The sequence below is a fragment of the Plecotus auritus genome (genome assembly GCF_963455305.1).
Source record: "Plecotus auritus genome assembly, chromosome: 3".
NCBI classification, from domain to species: Eukaryota; Metazoa; Chordata; class Mammalia; order Chiroptera; family Vespertilionidae; genus Plecotus; species Plecotus auritus.
Window position 1 is genome coordinate 195,801,163 of NC_137772.1, and position 23,656 is coordinate 195,824,818.

At 38.5% G+C, this 23,656-nt stretch overlaps 1 protein-coding gene across 1 annotated transcript; it reads left to right on the plus strand.

Moving 5' to 3' along the window:
• Positions 1-453: 453 nt before the first annotated feature.
• Positions 454-22,722, plus strand: LDHB (lactate dehydrogenase B). The gene is made up of 8 exons (XM_080662721.1): positions 454-917; positions 3,891-4,025; positions 12,050-12,167; positions 13,589-13,762; positions 15,472-15,645; positions 19,039-19,156; positions 20,926-21,049; positions 22,356-22,722. Exons 2-8 carry the CDS (start codon positions 3,897-3,899, stop codon positions 22,521-22,523), a joined length of 1,005 nt encoding a protein of 334 aa, XP_080518847.1. The 5' UTR covers positions 454-917; positions 3,891-3,896; the 3' UTR covers positions 22,524-22,722.
• The last annotated feature ends 934 nt before the right edge of the window (positions 22,723-23,656 follow it).

Here is a 23,656-nt window from a genome sequence, read left to right on the forward strand (position 1 = left end):
CAAGAGGAATAAAAATCGCTGCCACACACACTCTTTGGTTTGAGCCCAGGAATTTGTTCCCTTCAGGATACTCCCAACTGCTCATTCATTCATGCATTCACTCACTCACCAGCGCTCTATTGAGGTACCAGGCACTGAGCTGGGTGTTGACACAGAGATGAAATACATCTTTGGAGTTACCAGGGACTAACAGAAGCAGAGCCTTACTGGTGAGACCATATAGATTTGTAGAGAACTTGGGAGAACAGGCTCTAGGCCTCACTTCCTCAGGCATCTAGTAGGCAAATCAGGCATATTGGCTGAATTAGGTGGTGCTGTGGGGAGGGAGGGTACACACACACACACACACACACACACACACACCCTGTAATTGTTGCATCAAAGGAGCTTTATAACTGAGACAATGAAAATGGAAAATTCTGCTTTATTTTGAAAACAGTCCGAAGCACCAGCACTATTCCAGGGAACAGCATCATCAACATCTTAGCTAGAAACTGTGGTCTTCTAAAGTTGACCTGAAAAGCAAAATTGAATTTTATTTCTATTTGAACTAAACAAGAGCGTGAAAGTCTTGAAGAGGCGAAGATTGGTTTCAGACATAATGCGGCCTCTGACTACTGTCACGCTGGCTGAGAGCGGAGCCGCCTTCGCCACCAGAAGGTGACCTGCTCTTTTGGGGAGGAGGAGGGCATGTGCATACTTGAGCCCTTGTCCTTGAAGGGGATTGAGCGAGCGGAGGGGAGGAGTAGGCGGTGCTCGGGTTTCCAATCACAATAGAGAAAGCTGGGAGGCTGCAGAGGGGGCGGGCCCGCCTCTTCCTCCCTCCTTGCAGATCCTGCGCGGGAGCAGACGCCTGCAGCTGATACTGTTTTCTTGGCGCGACTCTTACTACCATCTGAGGAGCCTTCTCTCTCCTGGTAGGTCTCAGCTCCATGTCCTGAATCCCGACTCAAAGGCAACCCGGATGGGTCAGACAGGGGAGTCCTTGTGTTGCAAGAGTGAGGGAAGAACTGAGAAGGACAGATGTCCTCTATGGCCTTCAACCCTGAGCATCCGGACTCCAGTCCTGGCTCAACCCGTGGGTTCGAGGCTGCAGGTCGTGCCATCCGCAGGGGAGCAAGGTGGACCCGAGGCGGTGCAGCCGAGCCCAGCTTTGTCCGCCGCGCAGCGGGGCTCTCATTCGGCCTGTGCTCCGTGGGGGAGAGACTTTCATTTGCAGTTAAACCCCGGGCTCTCGTCCTTGATCGGCTCAGGGCGGTCACTGTACCCCCAGTGCCTGAGCGGGGGGGGGGGGGGGGGGGGGGCGGGGAGAAGGAACGAGGGGGTGGGCGAAGGCTGGCTGCTCTTGAACCTGGGCATTGGGATCTACTACCGGGAGCTTGGAGAAATGCCACTGCACTTGCGGGGATGAGGGTCCAGGATGACCTGCAGGTTTGACCTGCTCTCCAGGCTTGACCCGGCAGCTGGAGACGCTGCCCTTCCCAGAGCTGCAGACGGATTCATTTCGGCCCTTTTTTTCTTGGTGCGTGGGGAGCGGTGTTTACTTTGCCAGCTTTGGGTGTTGAGAGTAAGGACGGCCTCGACGTTTTCCGGGGAGACTTTCTCCGAGGAGACCTTCTCCGAGGAGATCCGTGGTTGCCGCCTCCCCTGTGCCCTGCCGCTCGGGCTGCGGGCGCCACGACGCAGGAGAGATGGCCTGTGGGCGGCCGCACTGGAGGCTGCGCTTAGTGCCGGGAGAGAGGGGGCGGGGAGGGCTGGCGCTTGTTCACTGGAGGAATTAGATGGCAAAACGTGGCTTTTTAAAAAGTTAGAATTGAGAGCTATTCGTAAAGGGGATCTTTGTCCCTGAACTTAAGGCACTGGTTTATTTCTAATGATTTATATGCACGAGGGGGTAGGGGGGCTGCACTGTCAAGGACAAGAATCAGGTTATTTTTACCCTGTTTATCATTCTTTTTCCTTACAGCCACCACTCTGATCTTGGCACAGTCCTGCATACACTACAAAACATTTTATTCTAATTTTTTAGTAACTTGTATTAAGGAAATATTGAAGAAAAAAACTTTCTCCAGAAAGATATGAAATAATCTGTACTGCCTCTAAACTGTAATTTCTGAAATTCCCAAAATTAATTTTAAAAGATCTATCTGAACAACCAGTCAGTATTTAGGTAGCAACCATTACTGGATTTTTGTTTTCCATTGCTTTCTGCGTCCTCTGTGTACCTGAAGGATCTAAAACAACTAATGAAAATAAACGTAATGGAGAAAAACTGCATTTGTATCTACCTCTGTTCAACAAGAAGAGAGGCAGTATTTTTTCTTCTGATTCCGCTAAAAATGCAGGACGTGTATGAATTTCATTGTAAGGTCATCTGTAAAGACAGTTGCATGCTGTTCTGGATTTCACTAGCATCCACAAGAAATGCAAATGTGCTCTGTAAAGGCTAAAGAATCTCTCAATTTAGGAAAATGTGTGTTTTTTTTGCAGGAGGGGGTGGGGGAAGGATAGCTTTAGAACGAAATAGTTGTTACACAGTTGTCTCCAAAGTTAAGTACTTTATTCCAACGCAGAGACTTACTAACTCTTAACATATACAATTGCTAAAGTAGGTTTTGTCATTTAGTTTATTGCGGACTAGAAACAAAAAAAGAAACAGGATTGGGAAGGAGAGGCACAATTTGAAACAGGTGCAGTGACCCCCAAGGTTACAGTCTAGCATTATATAAGTAAAAGGAAATATAAATAATGGACATTATAATGGGTCACAATGATAACTGACACTTAATTCTGAAGAAGAGGCTTACTAATGATCTGTACCCTCTCTGTTGAAGAAGCAGGGTGGTACAGTAAATTTTGCCATTTGTTTTAAGTTTTCAGAAAGGGTACCTGCTTATCTGATGGCACAGATAAATTTGATACTACTGTGTAGGATGCTTTCCCATAGTTTTCAATTTAATTTTTAATTTTGGGGGGCTTTAAAAAAAGAAAAGACTGGAAAGAAACTAATTCAAGCATTGATAATCTCTTCATTGGAACCTCCTGAAAGGAAAATATGTAATTATCTAACCACCTTTCAATAAGCTTCCAAGGTACACTAAAAGGAATTCAGGGTAATTTTTTTTGGGGGGGTGGGGAGGGCACCTTTTGCACAAACATCATTCATCACTATTTTATTGTCACTGTACTTATTTAATTACTTAAGCACACATTATATATTCAGTACACGGTGACACAAGACTTAAGTAGCCCTAGCTGGGTGGTTCTGCTGGTTGGAGTGTTGTCCCATGCACATATCTGAGTTATGGGTTCCATCCCCAGTCGGGGCATGTGCAAGAGGCAACTGATCAATGTTTCTCTCTATCCCTCTCTCTCCCTTCCTCTTTTTAAAATCAATGAACATGTCCTTGGTTGAGGATTAAAAAATCATAATAATAATATTTAAGTAGAAGAAAACAATAGAAGAACAAGTCAGTCCCTGTCTTCCAAGTGTGATAATAACCATTTGTAGAAACTATATTGATAATTGGCCATAAATTTTTTTGTTACATATAAATTCTTTAGAAGGAGAGTAGAAAGATCAGTTCATTTAAATATAAATATTTTTGTCTTTTAGCCAGTGAATGAATAGCCACAAGACAAAATTACAACTTGTTAAATACTAATATGGAATCATAGACTGAAGAGAAGAACCCAAATTCAAACAGCTTCATGGAGGTCTTATCTTAAGTTCTCCATTAAATGAGTCACATGGTTCTTTAAAGTATATTCTGTCTCGTAGCAGACCATTAGGCTCTTTTCAAACTATACTTTAAAAATTACAGTAGTAACATTTTTAGGGTAGTACCCATTCAAATTTCATGTGTAATATTTTGATTTTTTTCTTACAGTGCACAATGGCGACTCTTAAGGAAAAACTGATTGCACCAGTTGCCAAGGAAGAGGCAGCAATCCCAAACAATAAGATCACTGTCGTGGGTGTTGGACAAGTCGGTATGGCGTGTGCCATCAGCATTCTGGGAAAGGTACGTTTCAAGAACACCAGACATGATGGACACTTTCAGCATGTGTTCTTCAGGCACCTCAGGTTTTTATTGTATCTTTAAAAGATATTTTTATCCTGAATAACTTGAAGTAAGTTGTAGGCATGGTACTGAACCTTCACATATGTGAGCCTTTGTCTCCTGAGAGAATGACAGTGTCCCTATATGACACAATAGAGTTAAGATTCCTAGGGAACTGGATGTTTATATAATACTATTATCTAATATATAGTTCCCAGATTTAAAACTCTCCAGCTGTTAATATCATGCTTTTTATGGCTGTTTTCACCCCAATCCAAGATCACATATTTTATATACTTGTCATATCCCTTTATTCTTTAATCCAGAACGATTACTCGGGTTTTCTTTGTCTTTCATATCAGTGACATTTTTGAAGAGTCCATGTCAGTTTTGTAGAATGTTCCTCCACTTATGTTGGTCTGATGTTTTCTTGTAATTATGTCCAGGTTAATATTTTTGGGTGGGGTCATGACTAGGTGATGTAGTGTTCTTCCTGATACATTACATCAGGAGTCATGCAGTGTTCAATGTGCCTCATTACTGGTGGTGACTGCAAGATTTCTCCACTGCAAATCTCCCCTTTTCATCTACAATTAATAAATAATGTACACAGTGGCTTTTTGAGGTCATGGAAATATCCTATTATTCTCCTCAAAATTTTACCCAATTGTTTTATTTTGAAATAATTTAAAATTTATAGAAAATTTGTAAGAAGCAGTAAAAAAAAACAACCCATCTTTCATATCCACTTTATCCAGATTTACCAATTCATAAATTTTTATTATATTCTCTATACACACATACACACAGTGGATTTTTTTTAACCATTTGAGAATCAAATGCAGATATCATTCCCTTCTAAGAGTATATTTATTTAAAATAGGACATCTTCAAATATTCTCACATAACAAATGTGATTATCAACATCAGGAGATTTAACATTGATATCATACCATTAGCACCTTCCACTCCAGACTCTATTTTTCCTTTACACCTCCACGGACTTGGGGCTTGCCTCCCATCCTGTTGTGCTTTAAATCATAATTAGCTTTGTTTAGTTTCTGAGGACTTTTGAGGAAAGAGCTCTTTTCTTATTTACCTCACTGAATTCCTTCTTGTTCCTTCTCAAGGTTGCCTTCAATATAGGAACTACCTATTCCCCTCCAAAAACAAAAAATGCCTTGTCTTCAGGACACACACTCTCTTTGTATTTATGGAAAGGCTGCCTGAATAACTCCTCACCAAGCATATTTCTATTTGCAAAGTTTAAATTCTAAAGGAACAAATTCTGGATCCCCACCAAGAAAAAGTTACCAAAGCAATCAGCTAACGTATGTAGTGTGCGATAATGAAGGTTTTGTCCTTTTGCATTTTTTTTAGCTCATTTTAATTGACTAGGTGCCTGGGATTTAGGATAACTGCTTCTCAAATTACAGGGAATTTAAATAACCACACTTTAGTGCTCACTGTTCATGCCGGTAAAAATTAAACGTAGTCCATTTTACACTCCTTTTATGTAACATTTGAGTGTGTAACCTGTTCAAAGTGTTTTAACTGAAATGCTTCCTATATTTTTATTGATTTCAGAGAGGAAGGGAGAGGGAGAGAGAGATAGAAACATCAATGATGAGAGAGAATCATTGATCTGCTGCTTCCTGCATGCCCCACACTGGGGATCAAGCCCGCAACCCAGATATGTACCCTGACAGGGAATCGAACCTGGATCCTTTAGTCTGCAGGCCAACGCTCTATCCACTGAGCCAAACCAGTTAGGGCTGAAATGCTTCATTTTTAACAACAACCTGAAGAAGTGGGAACTGTCCTATCCTGTTTTTAGCTGAGGTGGCTGAGACTTGAGATGAAGTAGCCTGCCCACAGTCACAGCTGGCAGGGGCAGAACAATATATTTTTTTCTTTTTTTAATCCTCAGAGGATAATTTTTTCATTGATTTCTAGAGTGGAAGGGAGGGCAGAAGGGGGGAAGGGAAACATAGACGAGAGATTGGTTTACACACACACACACACACACGTCCCGACCTAGGCTGCATGCAACCAGGGTACGTGCCCTTGATGGGGAATCAAACCCATGACCCCTCTGTCTGTGGAGCCCAAGCTCTAACCACTGAGCAACCGGCCAGGGCATGATGGAACTGTATTTTGAACCCAAGACTGAATTTTCTTTTATTCTGTGCTAGTATTTGAGTGGTTAAAAACAAAGGTATTAATGCAATACCAGCTTAAGGATTTTTCATTCTTCCTGCTAATCTCAAAATTTACATTTTTCAGAAACCTGTATTTGAGCTATCATGAGTCTATGAGTACTTCTATGACTGTTTTAATTGTATATTTGAAGTCTTCCCTAGTAAATAATTTAATTGAGACTGTATCTGCAGTTATATAATACTTTGGCCCACTTCTTGAGAGAACAGACCCTGCTGCTAACACAGTGGGAATCTTCCAATTCAGATGCTTGCTGCGAGGGAATGACTGCCTTGTTCAAAGACCATTTGATTAATTAAACATGTTTAAATCTTATTTTAATGAGTAAGTGTGAAAGTGCTTCAAAATTGGTATTGATATTTGGTGAGGATTGTAAACCCCACTAGTTTAATAGAGAAAGGAAATGAACAGTGCCTACTCTGTCCGGCCTCTGTATTTTGCTTCATTTCTCTACGAAGGTTCTGGGAGGGGATTGTCATCTATGTATTACTGTTGGAAAAGAAACTCAGAAAGATTAAGTGACTTAGTTAAGATCACATAGATAGTGAGCACCAGGCCTGGCCCTTTGAGTTCATCGCTGGTGTGCTTTACAGTGGACACACATTGCTTTGGCCCAGAAACTGAGCCAAGCTAGGGCGTCAGAGAGAGAGAGGCTGAGGCGGCCCACACCTCAGCTAGGCCTGTGAAGGCAGCTCAGGCTCCCTAGCAGCATGTCCCAACATTACGAAGACTCAGTTATTTTCTGCTTGTACTCTTTCCCACCCCCCCACCCCACCTCCATCCTCATTGCCAACATAATAACCATAGCGAGCTTTTATAAAAATGGGAACGCTCCTACTTAAAACTTTTCAGTAATGGCACAGTGCACGTATGCGACACACATGCAAAGACCCTGCAGGGCCACAAGGATCTCCCCCTGCCTGTCTCAGAGCAAAGCAGCAGGGTGCGCAACTCTAGGGAGCGGCATCCGCAGTGTCAGGAGCACCCGCCAGTGCAACGTGGTGGTGCTGGGTCGGACCTCATCTCTCACCCTCTGCCTTGGTTCTTCAAAACATCAAGCTCGCCCTAACCGGTTTGGCTCAGTGGATAGAGCGTCGGCCTGCGGACTGAAGGGTCCCAGGTTCGATTCCGGTCAAGGGCATGTACCTTGGTTGCGGGCACATCCCCAGTGGGAGGTGTGCAGGAGGCAACTGATCGATGTTTCTCTCTCATCGATGTTTCTAGCTCTCTGTCCCTCTCCCTTCCTCTCTGTAAAAAAATCAATAAAATATATTTAAAAAAAACAAACAAAAAAAACCACAACATCAAGCTCATCTCTGTGGAAACCTTTTCACTTGATTTTCTCTTCACCTGGAATGTCTACCCCAGACCGTCACAGAGTGACCCTTCCTATCAATCATATCGTGCCTTTGCAGGCAGGCCTTCCCTGACTCTCCAATACAAAGTCAACTCCCCAGTAACTTCAATATCACCGTGCCCCTGGTGTTTATAGTGCTTGCATCATCAGAATCATCTTAAATTGTCTGCTTAATTCCTATTCTTTTCCTGATACATTTATTGAGAACAAGGACTTTGCTAAATTTGTTCATTCCTGTATTCCTGATGAGTAGAATAATGCCTGGCACATTCAGCAATAAATATATGTTAAATAAATGAATATTCCTGCTATTACTAGTAAACTGCATTTACATTTGGCTGAATTTTTTTTCTTTTCTTTTCTTTTTTTTTTTTTTTTTTTTACCAACCCTGACTACACATAGTAGCAGTTGACTCCAGTTTTTGGCTCTCAAAACTGTTTTCCGCCATCTCTTCCCTTTAGAACTTTTACACTTATAAATCCCTCTGCCCATCCAAATACAACATCATTTTATTTTCAATGAATGACTGATTTTTTTTCATAGCTTTTCCTTTTTCATGGCTCCTGCCAAATATGACTTCCACCCCACTACCAATCCGAAACTCTGCATGGAGCTTCCAATCCTCATCCTGCCCGGGTCACATATTTCTTCCATGAAAATTCTACCCTGAGCCTCTGTGCCCAGCTGCTTTTGGTCTGAGTGTCTATTCTCGATCATCACCTTCAGCCTTCTTCTTGAACAAACAGCAGAAGAAGTCTCTTAGAAGGAGCCAAGTAATTATAGATATACTACAAAGCAGTTTTTATAGGCAAAGTCAGCTTACAAGTGGGACTTAATTAAAACTTGGAATTTGTACAAGCATAGACAGGTTACTGGGACAGACTAAAAGCCCAGAAACAGGCCCAAACCATATTAAATGATAGAAGTGACATTCCAGAGAAGAAAAAGCAAATTATTGATAAACAGTGCTTATCCATTTAGCTAATTATTTGAAAAAAGTTACGCCTTTTCTTACCACAAATTTCATGCACCCTAAACACTTGAAAATAAAAATGCAACCATCAGTGCGTCTCAGTTGGTTGGAGCATCATCCAGTACACTGAAGGGTGGCGGGTTCCACCCTGGTCCAGGTGTGTACAGGAAGCAACTGATCGATGTTTCTCTCTCACTTCGATCTCTCTCTCTCTCTCTCTCTCTCTCTCTCTCTCTCTCTCTCTCTGTCTTTCTCTCTCTCTCTCCCCTCTCTCGTCTCCCTGTCTCTCAAATCATTGAAAAGCATGTATTCAAGTGAGGATTAAAAAAAATGCAACCATCAAATATTAAAGCATTGGTGGCAGGAATTTACTAGCTATGAGAACCAAGAGACAGATTATGGCTGTGTCCAGTCCACACGATACTTTAGATTTAAAGACGTTTTTGTAGTATGTTAAACAAGGTTTCAACAGTGATGGTCTTGCTTTCCAACTGGCCTTATTCCTTAATAAATTATTGCTTTTGCAAATAATCTGAGCCTTGCAGTTTCAAATATTTAAAAATATATTTACAACTTAAGGGGAATACATAGATGGTAAATTCATGGGCTATACACTAAGTTACTGCAGAAGGAGATTTATTTCCCCAAACAGCAGCATCAGTCCTTAGTCACACGTGTTCCATTTGCCTGCCTCCACAGTTGGAGGATATTCAGTGGTGCAGATGCAGCTAAATTCGTCACTGCAATTATTTTTTCAAGTGTTGGATCGCTTCCTTCCTTGCCAGCTGTGTAGGCACTTCTCAGCCAATTCTCTACACCCACTGAAACCAAAGACAGGATCTGAGATCCTGTGATATCCTTCTCCACTTAAGCCCCAAATTGTTTTGCCCTGTTGCCTTCCCCAGCACACATGTGATGTTACTAAAATAAGAGTGATGTTCTTTGTGTTTAGTACTTTGACAGAATGCTAGTGCTATTATTAAGTTATATTGAAATAACTTAGTGGGTTGCCAAATAATGCTTCATTATAACATTGATGTGATGCTGTAGGAAATTAAGTCTTGTTTATATCAATTAGCCTATGGTAAAATTGGTTTCGGAATAGATCATTTTACCACAGTTCCAAGAACCTATCAACGATGTTAAGTGAGGACTTACTGTATAATTTAGGACTTAAAAAACATGAATGAGGGTTTTGTGTGACCTTGTCAGAGGTTGCAAAGGAACAAAACCATTTTAAAAGGGTTAAAACATGTGTTTAAGTAAAAATAGATGAAAATTATTGCCAATATTGGACATTTGTGGCAATGAGAAAGTATTTACAAGTAATTCCTGTCTCATAAAAGGGGGATTTCAGAAAATTTGCAAGTTAAGTTGTTTCTTGGAACTAGGAACACATTCCATCACAAGGAGGCTTGAGTCTCAGATAAACTGTCACAAGCAAACCCTCACAGCTCACTTCGTGAGGCTAGCCAGCCACTGAGGTTCTGGAGACAGGATTGTCCTTATTCCTTGGCTCCTGCAGGGAGCGGGACCTGATTTGATGGCAAGCAAAAGTAGGTCAGGTTTCTTGTTGGCCATCTCACCTCTCTCTGCTTCTCTCTCTACTGGTCAGCAGCTTCCTGACACCACCAGTTCTGCCCAAGGTTACCCCTTATCCTTCAAAGTTCTTCCTGAACTCCAATTACCAGTGGGCTCCAGCACTGATATATCATATTAAGCTAATTATTTTGCCAACAGTCCTAAAAACAGCAGAGGCAAAGATTAGTGATGTTTCAATGGGAAGGATAGCTACTTTTTACTTTGTAAATAATGAATTTCCATAGAATAACCAAATTTCAAAGCTGAAAGGCTACTTAATTGCATCTAGGACACCCACCCACCTCACCCACCACCCTGCCCACTTTTATAAGAAGAAAAGATCAAGGACATGCTGAAGAACATACATGATTACTGAAAGGAAGAATCCAGAGTTTTGTTTTTTTCTCCCCAATATTCATGCAGAGATATAGAGAAATATAACTGTAAAATATGTTATGTATAAGACATTTTATAAAACGTGAAATTATGACACTAGATCAAGATTAAATAGTACTTATTCATTTAGGCTTTTCTTTTGCGTGGGTGGTATAGGATGACAACTGGAATCTATACTAATAACAGGGTACTGTGCAAATTGGTCAGGACACACTCACAGTAATGACCAAACAGCAGGCTGTGTGGGGCGACAAGGCCAGCAGGGAGGTTAGTGAGGGATGACCAAATGACTGAACAGCAGGCTGCGTGGGGCAACCAGGCCAGCAGGGGGGGCAGTTGGGGGCAACCAGGCCAGTCGGGGGGGGGAGGAGGGCAGTGAGGGGTGACCAGGCTGGCAGGGGGAGGCAGTTAGGGGCAATCAGGCAGGCAGGCAGGTGAGCAGTTAGGAGCCAGTGGTCCTGGATTGTGAGAGGGATGTCTAAACCGGCAGTCGGACATCCCCTGAGGGGTCCCAGATTGGAGAGAGTGCAGGCTGGAGAGGGTTCCCCTCAGCCCTGTGCACAAATTTTGTGCACCGGGCCTCTAGTAGAAAATAAAAGAACTCTGAGACTTGGCATGTTTGGATTGATTATGTTTGGAGAATCTACTAGTCCTGGATCCCTCTATCTGTAAAATCCTCTTTCCTTGATCCACCAAGATATTGGTCAGAGCTAAGCTGAGGATTCCAAACTTCAGCCAGGGCTTTAAATCCTACTCTAAAGTGAACTTAAACTAATGATGGTTTAAACCAGATCTGCCCTCAGAAACCCTCCATACTGGGGGTGACCTCAGGGATGGACACTCTGCCCAAGGTTGTTCCTGGGTCTAGGTGAGTCTCTTCGTCACCATCCCCAATAATTGTGCACCCTGAGGCCACTGTTGAATCAAGTTGGTTTCAGCAGTAATCTTTACATCTACATATTCTTAAAGCCATTTGCATTGTGTCAAATTCTAGTTGCATACTAGAATGAAATTCTGAAAAATCAGTGTCTTGAATATTAATAGTTCATTATTCAAGATGTTTTATCATGAATTTGTTTCAAGAGCACACCTAGTCCTAGCTGGTTTGGCTCAGTGGATAGAGCGTCGGCCTGCAGACTGAAGGGTCCCAGGTTCGATTCCAGTCAAGGGCATGTACCTTGGTTGCAGGCACATCCCCAGTAGGGGGTGTGCAGGAGGCAGCTGATCAATGTTTCTCTCTCATCGATGTTTCTAATTCTCTATCCCTCTCCCTTCCTCTCTGTAAAAAATCAATAAAATATATTTTTTAAAAAAAGTGCACACCTAAACTCTGTGATTAAGGTCTCGAGGTTTGTAGACATTTGGCTCTTAGCCATTTAAAGGGTCTCTGGGTCATACTGTGAGCTGGGGTATCCTAGAGTAGCTTAGGGGACTAACACCTGTTTTTGTGGTTCTAGTCTCTGGCTGATGAGCTGGCCCTTGTGGATGTGTTGGAAGATAAACTCAAAGGAGAAATGATGGATCTGCAGCATGGAAGCTTATTTCTTCAGACACCTAAAATTGTGGCAGATAAAGGTAGAGTTATTTCATGCCCAGTGCAACCTATCTAATAATTGATACCCTCACCCCCTGATACAACGTTAGTCTTCCCATCGTGGTGAATCTAGTGTTGGCAGTTTCTTCTTTCCTTTGGGTTCCAGTTCATTCTGGAGGACAAACACAAACGTGTTACCTCTGTAAACATCCATGTGACTTCCACACATTTGGTACATAACATTTTAGCAAATTGTATTATAATGTTTGTTTATGTGTATATGAGAATTGGGAAGGTTTCAAACAGGAAAAAAACATTTGCCCGAAGTAATTTATTTGAGTGCCTTGATGAAGCTAAATGCATTCATGTTCCAGCTGTCTGTTCTGGATGAGCAGGTTTATGCCATGGCTCTGCCAGCACAGCATGGCTCTGCCTAAAGATACAGAAACATGGGCTCCAAAGTAATTTCTAATAATACTCCTACTAATAATAGCTGTTACTGATCAAATTGTTAAGCAGTCTGTGTACTGTGAAACTTTTTGCATGGCTCATCTTACTTCATCTTCATAGCAGCCCTTTGAGAGGTAGGTCCTATTACCTCCGTTTTATGGGAGAGGAAACTGATAAAATATTAATGACTGTCCAAAGTTACATAGCAGCATAGCTTAATTATGAATCATCCATAGCTATTGAGTCTAATGATTGCATCAAACCGTAATGTCTTTCTATTTTGGGAAAGGACACATTCTCCAGAGAAACTCCCTGCTAAAAGTGAATAAGCTTGAGTATTAGAAATTAATTGCTAGCCAAGAATTAATCACTTCAGTTCCTTCCTTCCCCATCATGGATTGAATTAACATTACAGACCTAAAGGTACCTTTAAATTGCTTTCTTTTAAAATTTGTAGTTAAATCAGACAGGAGGCTGGTTCCTCTTTTATTTTTTAATATATTTTTATTGATTTCAGAGAGGGAGGGAGAGAGAGAGAGAAAAATCAATGAAGAGAGAGAATCACTGATGGGCTGTCTCCTGCACGCCCCACACTGGGGACTGAGCCCACAACCTGGGCATGTGCCCTGACCGGGAATCGAATCGTGATCTCCTAGTTCATAGGTCGACGCTCAACCACTGAGCCATGCAGGTCAGGCTGCCTTTTTTTTTTATTGAAGGGCTGCCTGTTGGACTCACTGTTTATGCGTTGTATTATTACTGACAATGCAATATTTTATAAAGTCAATTGCAGGTTGAAATTCTTAGCCAGAGGCAGAGAATTTATGTTTGGAATGCTTCCCTATAGAAGGAAGGAGCCACAGGAGCATTGTAAAACCTTATAATACAGAAAACGTAATTCTCATGTAAATTCTAGAAGCTTATGAACGTTGAAATAGTTTGGGGGCATATCACACCTGGTTTGTTTTGATGAAGAGTTGTATTTAAAGGACCTTTTGACTTCTCCCTCTAGACTACTCTGTGACCGCCAATTCTAAGATTGTGGTGGTAACTGCTGGAGTTCGCCAGCAAGAGGGAGAGAGTCGTCTCAACCTGGTGCAGAGGAACGTTAATGTCTTCAAATTCATTATTCCTCAGATCGTCAAGTACAGCCCTGATTGCATCATAATTGTGGTTTCTAACCCAGGTATTTGAATGCCTAAAGGGATCAGTTATGCTTAAGTTCAGTGTGTTCGGGGTTTGTTTTATTTTGTTTTTTGAATTTAAGAAAATCTGTCTTGGTGTTCACTAGCAGAAGCAATTCACATGTCTTCTGTTAATGGCCCTAAAATAGTGGTGTTTGCACAACTAATGGCACTGTCCCAGGCCAAATGTTTAAAAATGTGAGAAGTGTTTTACTGGTATATAAAACAGTTTCATCTGTTTGTTAATCTGGGTTTGTTGTAGAGTCTAAAAGCTTTTAAAATTTCTATAAAGATTATCTTGGAGTACATAATGAAACATTTGAACGTGGCTTCAATTTCTAAGAAATGTTTTAGCATATCTGACTTTTTATTTTCCTAATCTCTAAAACTTCAAAATTGAATCAGATTGAATTTGAAACAAAGAGTTTAAGAAAATCATTATTTAGTCCTGGTTTAAAGATGGAAAGAGACTGTATAAATAGACAAACACATGCTAACACCAAATGTTGTTAAAACGTAATACTTCTGGTTAAAAAGAATTGCATTATTTTAGCCTACACAGTCAAAATCCACTCTCTATTTCACACTTCTTGTGTCTATAGTTTGCCACCAAACTTATTGTTTATTGGTGAGCGTAATAGATACATTGGTAAAATGGTAAAACTGATTATCTCTGACAGCCCATACAGAGAAAGATTGTGAGTAAGAGCCAGGGGAATTCTAATACTTTGTGAAATATTGAGAGTTGAAAGCCAGCAAAGACAGAGATTATTTTAGTATTCTTATTCTCTGTAATTCTAGGTCGCAGTTTATTAAATAGTTCAATCCTGCATCTAAATGTTCTCACTGTGGCAGATAGATGTAGGGCAGGAATGACAAATGCCTGGCACATAATGAAATTGGTATATCCTGTACCTAAGGCAGACATTAATAGCTGGTTATACAGCTTTCCAGGGGTAGCTTCAAAGTTTTAACTCTCCCAGGAGTCAGACTGGCCTGAATCCAAGTTGCCAAGGAAGAGTTTATAAAATCTAGTCCATAATGACCTTAAAATACCTTAGCCAGTGTCTATATATGACTGTGGAGATGGAGACTGCAAAATTAACCCCTTGCCTTGCTGTGTGCACTTTCACGGCTTAGCCTGTAAGTACTGTGACCAACAGGTTTTGCCTCTGTGCAGTCTCAAAACTGTGCCACATCAGAATGAAGGCTCTGTCATAGACATCTTTTTATTAAATAGTAGGAAATGTTAATATCTTGTATTATAACAATTATTTACTAAATAGTATCTGTTTCCGGGAAAATTTATAGTAACATCCCTTGGTAATTTGGTAACCAATGACTTTTGGTTTATGATGACAGTCAGTAACAGTCATGGATTGTTAGAACTAGAGGAAACGTAAGGGATGATCTAATTCAACCCTTTTTCTTTTCACATACAGTAAATTAATTAGTCTGCTAGGTTCTTATATATTTTCATTTCAAGTAACAAATTCTCATTTCTCATAACAAATAAAAAGCACAATACTGCATTTTTCTTGTCTCGTTAAACCCCATTATCTCAAATATGAAAAGTCAAAGTACATTTTTATAGGCACATCTCATTGGGAGAATGGGGAAGTGGGAGAGGAGGAAGCTGGGCACCCACTAATTTACATAGCAGTCGAAATCAGTTTTGATTTACTTACATATATTTTTCTAAAATTTGTAGTGGATATTCTCACATATGTTACCTGGAAACTAAGTGGATTACCCAAGCACCGTGTGATTGGAAGTGGATGTAATCTGGATTCTGCTAGATTTCGCTACCTTATGGCTGAAAAACTTGGCATTCATCCTAGCAGCTGCCATGGATGGATTTTGGGAGAACATGGCGACTCAAGTGGTAAAAAAAAAATTAATATTAAAAATAGACAATATTTACTGTGTACTACTTTATGGTATTATTCTTGCCATTCTGAAATTTTTGAAGATGTTTTTATTGATTTTAGAGAGAGAGGAAGGGAGAAGGATAGAGAGATACATCCATGAGAAATAGACATTGATCTGCTGCCTCTTACATATCCCCTCTTGCATGTGCCCTGATCATGAATTGAATCAGGAACCTCTTGGCTCATGGGTTGATGCTCAATCATTGGGCCACACTGCCCGGGCTGAATTTTTTTGTTTTTAAATTTTATTTTTATGCATTTTTACATAACTAACAGTACAAATAAGTAATTTGTGGGGGATAACTTTATATAGACTAGGGAAATAATTGATTCCTCATCATTTTTTTTGCCTGCTAAATTTAGTATTAACTAATTGTTCTTGGTTAAATGTATTATTACTATGATGATATCAAATACCATATTCTAATCCCCTCATATTTTTTCTGTATATCTTATTTGTATTCTAGTGTAAGAGAAAGCTTTCTCTTCTCCATTTATTTATCCATCTATTTATATCAATGAAGACTCAGATTTTTATTTTATTCCACAAAAGTTCTGTCACCATTGTCATAATGCATAAATTGTTTAGACTGACCCTGTGTCTTTTTTTTCAGTGCTGTGACTTATTTTAATTTTATTTTTAAAAATCTTTATTGTTGAAAGTATTACATACGTCCTGTGTCTTTTTGATGTCTCACCATTTTTTGAGCCCTTTCTTGCTTTCTCTAACAATAAAGTACACCTGTTTCATCTTGTACTTCCCCTTTCCCAGACTAGAATCATCTCTTTCTCCAATGAGCTCTGTTTCCTTCTAAGGGGAATGGTATTTAGAAAGAAAGATCTGTCATAGGTATGCTGCTGCCCCTGGTATGTCTGCTTCTAGACCCTTTCAGTGGACAGAGCTATGATAGCCATCATGTTGATTGAAAGAGGGATGAATTGGGTAATAAAAGCTTTTCAATAACCAGTATCTACTGCTCAATAATGTAAAATAAATCTTGCTTCAAATGAAATCTGAGTTTTAATAAGCCATTAATAATAACTATCAATCATTTAAGTAGGAAGAGAGCATATGGTAAATCTCTCAAATATTTTTTATGAATTTAAATAGAAATATTGGACATAAATTAATAATTGCAACAATACCAACATTAAAATAATAGTGCACTTCTGTTTCTTTTATAATGATTTATTCTGAAACAGTTAAACATCATTTATTTTAAATGTTGTATTTTAAGTTGATATTTTTCTTTTCATTGAAATTAATATTTTCCAAACAATTTTGTGTTAAAAACATATATGACAGTTGTGATTGTATTTAATAACCCTAAGCCTATGTATTGAACATAGAATTTCATACACTGAATAGGCTTATTGTATAAAACTATAATAATACAAAATTTTAATATTAATAATAATGATAACAATGACCTTTGTTTTACAAAATTTATTTCTGCCCACTATACAAATTTAAGGTATAAATTTTCCTTTGGATTTACTTGGAGTTTGTAATGTGATATTTGTAATGAGTTTACTTTGGTATCATAAGAATTTGGTTTTACAATTATTGTATTTGTGCGTTTTTATATAATGAGGCTGATTTTTTTTTGTGTGTGACACATTGTACTACTTGATTCAAGAGTTCTTCATATCCAAGCATTTATCTGAATTTATTTCCTATATAAAGTATTTAGCATAGTGTCTGATGTATAGTAAAAGCTTAATAAATGCTAGTCATTACAAATATACAATTTCTGGAACCACAGATCTAGAAGTGATATTACATGTCTTCTAGTTGAAGACTTGAATTTTAATGAGGAAGAAATGGAGGCAAAGCAGTCATTGTGGCTTGTTAAAGACCCATTGTAGTTAGTGGCATAATTACAACTAGAATCAGATCTTCAGACTCTTGACCAAGATTCCATTCATTCATTACTATGTCATTTTTTTCCAAAACATCTTTTTCCCCCATATTATGTACATAAAATGAAAAGTAATTAAATCATGCTCATTATTGAATGATTTATGTAGACCTCATAGCTTTCAAAAACCATGAAAATGTTTGTTTTTCAACAGTTGGCCTGATTTTGCAAAAGTTTTGGGCTAAAATGGTTTTGTTTGGCCATGGGCAACTTCTCCTTTCATAGCTGAGCTAGGCTTCACCCCATGCCTTTGCTTATATTTCCTGAGTCTCCAGTGCTTTCCTCCAAAAGTCCATATTATTTCTTGAGGACCAGTTCCAATGCCTATATTTTGTACCCCTTTCTGTCACTCCTTTCCCCCTACATTAAGTAGACCCTTTACTTACATTTTATTACACTTTCTCCATACTTCTGTGAGAGCTTACCCATTGTTTTTGTTTCCTTTACTTGTCTGCTTCTCCCGGTAAATTCTGAGCTTGTCCATGTCATAGAACATGTCTTTACTCATCTTTGTATGCCTAGGTCTTCAGTATATGCTTTTGGCTGGGCAGGAGGTGTTAAGAATAGGCAAGGGAGTTGTTTTGGTGCATCCAAGCCTCCAGAGATATAGCCAATGATAGAGGCACACCTTGTCTGTTATGCCTTTGGAGGCATTCTTGGAAGGAAATATTTAATCCAATTAAGACCAGAAAAATTCATTGTGGTTACATGAATTTTCTTTCAAGAAATAGACTGGCCCTGGCTAGTTTGGCTCAGGGTTTAGAGCATTGGCCTGCAGACTGAAGGGTTATGGGTTCAATTCCGGTTAAGGGCACATACCTCAGATGCAGGCTTGATCCCCATGCAGAAGGCAACCAATCCATGTGTCTCTCTCACATTGATGTTTCTCTCTCTCTCTCTCTCTACCTCTCTCTCTCTCTCTCCCATTCTCTCTAAAAATCAATATAAAAAATATCCTCAGGTGAGAATTAACAACACCAAGAAAGGTATAGACTGAACTTGAGGCATGAGAAGAGATACTTTGACTACCCAAGATTTGTTTTTACCTCACTACAGAAAAAAAGGGGGGAGGGCTTATATTAGAAAAATAAATAGGAGGAAAGTAAAAAATTTCTCAAGCCAAAAGTTCGGGATAGCCCCCAACCAGAATCCCTTGTGATTTCACGAACCTAGAGAAAAACAAGAAGTTCATATTCTCTAATTATGACATAATAATTCTGTTTTGTACCCAAATGGTTGAAAGTTAAAAGTTCAGATGTGTGGCTATTTGATGCTAAAGTCAGCCTCTAGGGGGAAATATACTGGAGACAGTTCAAGTGGGTAGCTTGCATCAGAGGTGAAAGCTGAGCTAAGTGAAGAAAAGGTTTCTGAAAATAGTGTTAGAAACATATAAAATGTTTATTTTAGTTATTTTTATTTTTCCAGTGGCAGTGTGGAGTGGAGTGAATGTGGCAGGCGTTTCTCTCCAGGAACTGAATCCAGCAATGGGAACGGACAATGATAGTGAAAATTGGAAGGAAGTGCATAAGATGGTGGTTGAAAGGTAAGTGGAAGAGGGCTTGATTTAAGACAATTAATTTTATCTTTGCTTAGATAAAATTATAAACACTTTCCACGGCTGCCTGCTCAGATAAACTCTTACTAAAGTAAATATGCAGCTGTTATCTGCTGAAACAGACAAGACTAACTTATACTGGTCAAGTTTGCTATGCCAGTCACCATAGGGAAAGTAAATATTTTTCTAGAGAAATTCTGTTGTAGAGGTAACAGAAACAATACATAGAATTAACAAGTAAGAAGGGCTTTCAAAATGCTTCCTGTCCATAGATAAGTCTGCCCTATTTAGAAAGTAAACCTAGACTCCACTAGTCTCCTAATTGCCTAAAATAAATACTTGCTGATTGATTGTTGAAAGTGTTTAAGCTGTGCTATATCTACGTTTCCACACTCAGATAAAGATGTCCCCCATTCCTTCCATTTTCTTTTTCTGGAAACTCCCTTAAGAGCAACTGGTCTCTCTTTCTATGACCTTTATGCTTATCATAAAACAAGGTGTCATTGGCCCTGGATTCAAATCATAACACTAACACTAACTGTATAGTCTTAGGGAAGCCATTTAATCTTTAAGTTGAATCACGGGTTTCTCCTCTGTAAAGTCAAATGATAATAGAATTATTGTACAAATTGAGTAAAAGCACATACACCGTGTACATACTTATTATTGATAAAATTTTAATAAATGGCCGAAACCGGTTTGGCTCAGTGGATAGAGCGTTGGCCTGCGGACTGAAGGGTCCCGGGTTCGATTCCGGTCAAGGGCATGTACCTTGGTTGCGGGCACATCCCCAGTGGGAGGTGTGCAGGAGGCAGCTGATCGATGTTTCTCTCTCATCGATGTTTCTAGCTCTCTATCCCTCTCCTTTCCTCTCTGTAAAAAATCAATAAAATATATTTAAAAAAAATTTTTAATAAATGTTAAGCTGTTAATTACAGAGAATTGTTGTAACAAAACTAACTGGTATCTCAAATATTTTATTTAGATCAATTTTAATGATTCCCCCTCCCCAGGAATTTGACCTGTATAATGATAAAAGGAATTTTTAAATGTTGAAGGGGTCCTTAGAATATTATTAATATAGACCCTTTATTTTACAAATGAGAAAACTAGGGCTCACTCAGGTGATGTAACTTGCACACGGTCTTCTAGTCAGTGATAAATCCCAACTTCCTAATACTCAGTTACTCCTCCCACCTCTCAAGGACCTGTGCCTTTGTGCATTTTGTGGTGTACAATTTGTGTTCAGAAAATTTCCAGGCAAAATATTGCTATCACTTTGCTCTTAATTTAGTTGGTCATAGTATTTTAGGTGACATTGGTAAGTGGGACCTCAAAATCAAGATATGTTTTGTCCTTTGAATATGAAGATTCATTTACTTTCATTGTTTCCCGATTTCATTAATATCTTTGGAAATGTTCATGTCTATGAATAAGAAGATTGGCTGAAAAAAGTACATTTTTACCACTGTGACTTTATAATCACTTATCTATCCATTATTTAAATTTATCAAAACATTTACATAGCACCTACCATAATGTGTTTATACTTTAAACATTTTACATGCATATTAACTCATTTAATAAACTTATGAACTCTCATTTTATAGAAGAAGACACTGAAGCAAGGAAGGTTAAATAATTTAAACAAGATTACAAAGTATGAGACAGAGCAGGAGTCAAACCCAGAGTCTTGTTTTAATAACTATTGAGTATGATTTCAATGATCTCTTTTGTGACATATTTTTTTTTCTTAGTGCCTATGAAGTCATCAAGTTAAAAGGATATACCAATTGGGCTATTGGATTAAGTGTGGCTGATCTCATTGAATCCATGTTTAAAAATTTATCCAGGATTCATCCAGTATCAACGATGGTGAAGGTAAGACAAAGGATTACAAAATAGAAAGTGATTTCTAGTGTTGTAGTCTATAAATAGAGTCATTTAAGGAATGACAAGATAAAGTCTCAGTCCACAGTTATTTCTCTTATTTCAAAATTTTATGGAGACTTTTTCTCTTCCTACAGAAATCCAAGGACAATAAGAACATAAACTTATAGAGGCTAAGACATCCAATAAATTTTTATAGTTCTTTTTGTGTGATGTGGCAAATTAAATATTAATTCTGAATCTTATTGGCATAGTCTCACAATTGATGGTCGTTTAAATAAGTGTATAATTGTTTTATTTCAAATTGGTAGATTGCATATGATGTAGCACTTGATACTTAAGTAAATTTAGTTTAATTCAAAAGCTATGAAACAGTTAAATAGAAATTGATTGTTTTCACATAAAACTAAAATGTCATTAAAAAATTTAGTAAGAAAACTCATTTTCCACAAGTCAATGGCCAGGATGAAAAAGTAAAGAGGGTGGTACATTAGTTTAAAAGAAGCATACAAAAAAAGATAAATATTGAAGCATTTTGGAGTAAAACATGGTGTCAGATTTTCTTAAAAAACAAATATGGCAAAAGTGATGCATTGCCAAATTTTAGAGTGCATATGTAAGAATTTGTTTTTTCTCTATCCTTTGGTATATGTACAAAATTTTTGGAAATAAAAAGTTTAAAAATTTATTAAAGTAATTTGTTTTGATAATTAAATAATTTAATTAATTGTGTAGTAAAATTGACTCTGTGAATTAAATTATAAAATTTAAATTATAAAAACTGGTAAAGTTTTTGGAAATTATACTATTTTCTTTTCTAGCAACTCTTGGGTATTATAAGAATTTTGCCTTTGAGTGTCCTCCAACTACTATTCTGGATCTTATAGGTTGGCTACCACCTGAAATTTTCTTCTTAACTAAAGAATTTTTAGCAACTTAAGATTTCATGAAAAGTAGCCCATTAAGAACCACATTTTAATGCAATTTAATTTGAAGACATATATCAAATTCTGTTAAAGTCTACATAAGAGAGAGAATTGTCATACAGTCCAATAAAGCACTTATTACTTTCTTAATAAATTTCTAGTTTTATCATAGTGTATATTTGTCTATTCTATGAATAAAACCTAATTCAAAACAGAAGTATTAGGGAAATCTGAGCCTGTAAGTAATGAAATCTAAAGAATGAGTTTGTGCTTACAAATTTCCTACAATTCTTTCTATTTAAAGATAGGACCTATGATCATTCTTACCTCTGGTTTTATTCTTTAATCTAAATGCTTTTCTTGTCTGGCAGGGGATGTATGGCATTGAGAATGAAGTCTTCCTGAGCCTCCCATGTATACTGAATGCCCGGGGATTAACCAGTGTTATCAACCAGAAACTGAAGGATGATGAGGTTGCTCAACTCAAGAAAAGCGCAGATACCCTCTGGAACATCCAGAAGGACCTCAAAGACCTGTGACTACAGGGTTCTAGGCTGTAGAAATGTAAGAACTACAATGTGATTAACCATGAGCCTTTAGTTTCCATCCATGTACATGGATCACAGTTTGCTTTTATCCTCCTAATATATGAAACTGGGCTTACAGAATCAAAGCCCATACCTGGTGTAATGCCTGCAACATGAGTGCTTGAACAAATAAATTAACGATGGTAGTGTGCTTCTGTTTCTGGAATTTTTTCTTTAATGGTTTCTGAAAGATTTCAGTCAGTTTTGCAAATAATTTTTCTCCTACATCATAAATTTCTTAAGTTCTGTTATCTGCATTTCATCTTCTATACTCCTCCCACCAACCAGCACAAAAATTCTTGGTCACAACATGTGCTATGATTTTGTTGTCCTGAAAATATGGTTATCATTTTTTTAAGGGATTTGATTTTTTTCACAGCAAAATTGAAAGTACAAAGATTTCCCATATGCACTGGCTCCCACACATGCATATCTTTCCCCATTATCAACATCACTCACCATAGTGGTATGTTTGTTAAAATCAGTAAACCTACATTGACACGTCATTATCATTATGTTAGGGTTCATTGTTGGTGTTGTACATTCTATGAGTTTGGACAAACTATAAGGACATGTAATCATCATTATAAGAGCATTTTCACTGCTCTGAAAATCCCGTGTTACCATTTTAGGGTTACAACTGAAGGTTGCCAGTGGAAAAAGGATCTGTAGCCAGTGATTACAAGGAAGTCCATTCTATTTCTCTGAAAGACAGACTCTAAAACAGCTTTCTAAATTGGGATTATTTTTGTTAGAGTTAGATCTCCTTCTTAATGAAAAACAGTTTGGATTGAATTATCCAGATACAGGCTACGGGGAGACAGCATAATATGGGATTTAGTAGGTCAACTTAAGGCATACTTCCTTTAACAAGGATTCTAATTTATAAACTAGGGGTCAGTCTAGGTAGTGTAAAAAACATGAAATTTGTTTTCAGTTAAACCTGGATTTCTTTTCTTTTTTTTAATATATTTTATTGATTTTTTACAGAGAGGAAGGGAGAGGGATAGAGAGTTAGAAACATCAATGAGAGAGAAACATCGATCAGCTACCTCCTGCACACCCCCCACTGGGGATGTGCCTGC